Here is a 2,441-nt window from a genome sequence, read left to right as displayed (position 1 = left end):
ACCGAATTTAATGAATCCCTTAGCAAAGAAGAAGGCGAGGCAGACGAGCCACAAAGATCGGGTCGCCAAAGCCTGAGAACACCGTCAATGTTTGGTTTTTAATTGTTGTTGTGTTTAATTAGTGGATCATGCTACTAGTTTAATCTTCATGGTTATTAGCAGATGGGTGTGTGGTTTATTGTTATCCCATCGTAGAAGACCCTTCATCGTGGAAGGAAATCTTGTGATTTATAGTTGTTTTAAAAGTTTGTCTTGTTTGTTTTCATTTTTTCTTCTATAACAATTATTTTAATTCTGATTATAGCTTCTTTGGCCGTACCTCAGAGATGTTTTTTATAATTTATTGTGGATATTATTTACTGCCATATTATATTTTTTTCAGAGTCACTCTGTAAAGATTTATAAGGTTTGAGATAGCTAATTTGCGTACTTATATTCATATTTCATATCATATAATTTTTTGGGTTTTGGCCTTTTTGTCATATTTCATATCACCATGGAGAGTAGCAAATAGTCCTTCTTTCCCAGGTGTATCAATGCTTGCAAATGTTAGGAAGTCATTTATGGCTATTGGCTAAGAATATCATTTGGATTGCTGGTGCTGGTCTTTTGATATTTATTTTATTAGGCGTTTGTATTTTTATGTTGTGGTGTTTTAAGCGAAGGCCAGAGAAAAAAAAATACCAAGAAGCAAAATATTGGTGTCTTCGAAAGTCCTTTACATAAACCTACTTGAAGTGACACTTCCTTTGAAGCAACCAATAGGAAGAAATTCTTTGTTGGGAGACTGTATTTAGCGGAAGGGATTCTTTATTGGGAGACCGTATGTAGCGAAAGTTTTATATATGCATGTAAATGTTTATTTTTCATATAAATGAAATATTTTAATGTATTTAATGGCCAATTTAGGATGGTCATTTTAATAGGTATGCGAATAATTATTTTAATTTTTATGTAGATGATTATTTTGATTGGATTGAGTTTGGTTATATATAATTAAAATATGTTGGATGTTCAATTCATTAAGTATGCAAATGATTATTTTTATTTTTAAGTGGATGATTATTTTTACTAAGGGTGAATGGGATGATTATTGATGAAGGTGGGAGTGGCCGCCGATTGAAAAAGAAGAGGGTATTGGAATGAAATGTTTTGATAAATTAAGATTTTGGATGATTAATTTTTTGAAATAATTAATTGAATTTTTTAAAAATTTTAAATTTAAAATTAAAAAATTTAAAATTTAAAATTCAATGTGAAATAATTAAATAAGAATTTTTGAATTTAGAATAATTTGTGGACAGATTTTTATTATTTATCCTTATTAGACTAAATAATTAGCTCATTATACACATTATACAGATATCTCATTAGTTCCTAGCAAGATTCTATATGTGTATTAATATTGATGTACAAGTTTTTAATTGGTTATTTTCATATGCAATAATGAGTGAAAATTTCTTAATTAATTTCTTTTGTATATTTTATTAGTTTCTTTTAACTTTTCAAACTTGATGAATTATTTTACTATTAACTTCTTTTAGCTTAAAGAGAAAATAGGCTAATACATACATGATCAAAACAAAATTTGTTATATTTTTGTTTACGTAATTTCACATACTACTAGATCTAATTATTATATTTACATACATAAAAATACATTTGTTAAAAAAATGTAATAAGGAATTGATTTTTTAGTCAATATAAGACAAATTTTTAAATTTTAAAATTTAAATTCTAAAAGAATTACAAGTTCTTATAATTAAAAAGGAAAAAGGGAAAAAAAAATACCGATTACTTAAAAAACATATATTTTTTTATATTTTCACAGAATAAATGGAGACCAATTGAGAGAAAAGAGATTGTGGGTAGTAGTAGCAACAGGAGAATTGACTATGCAGTATGCACTGAAGTGTTAGCATGCACCTTCCACATAGACGATCCCTTGTTCCCTTCCACGTACCAAATTTGTTCTTCTCTATCACCTATCACATGTCACCGCCCCTGTTTCCTATCATATCATATTCTATTCTAAACTCTACACACACATATATATAGACGTCACCCATCTCCATATTCCATCAACAAAACACAACACAACGCTACCCATATTCTCTCATTAACAACCCACACCAATGGAACAATCTGCCTCCTCCACTCTCACCGGACTTCTCCGCCGGGCAGCCGATACCTTCCCCTCGCGTCGCGCCATCTCTGTCGCCGGCAAGTTTGATCTCACCCACTCCCGCCTCCAACATCTCGTCGATATCGCAGCCAACCGCCTCATCTCTGCTGGCATCAAGCCCGGCGATGTCGTGGCTCTCACCTTCCCCAACACCGTCGAGGTTCGCCTCTCAAATTAAATATTTTTTATATTTTCTTTGTTCCATTTTATTTTGTTCAACAAATTAAATATTATTTATTAATTTTTAATATTTTGC

General features: G+C 30.9%; 1 protein-coding gene across 1 annotated transcript in view; it reads left to right on the top strand.

The window, feature by feature from the left end:
- Nucleotides 2,121-2,441, top strand: part of LOC107644845 (oxalate--CoA ligase) — a gene marked incomplete in the record, with an annotated part of 3,535 nt that continues 3,214 nt past the window's right edge. Inside the window, 1 exon segment of the mRNA XM_016348782.2 lies at nt 2,121-2,345. Within this exon segment, the coding sequence (XP_016204268.1) occupies nt 2,136-2,345 (210 nt within the window).

This window comes from Arachis ipaensis, chromosome B05 (genome assembly GCF_000816755.2).
Source record: "Arachis ipaensis cultivar K30076 chromosome B05, Araip1.1, whole genome shotgun sequence".
Lineage (NCBI taxonomy): Eukaryota > Viridiplantae > Streptophyta > Magnoliopsida > Fabales > Fabaceae > Arachis > Arachis ipaensis.
This window is presented reverse-complemented; position numbering and strand designations above follow the sequence as displayed.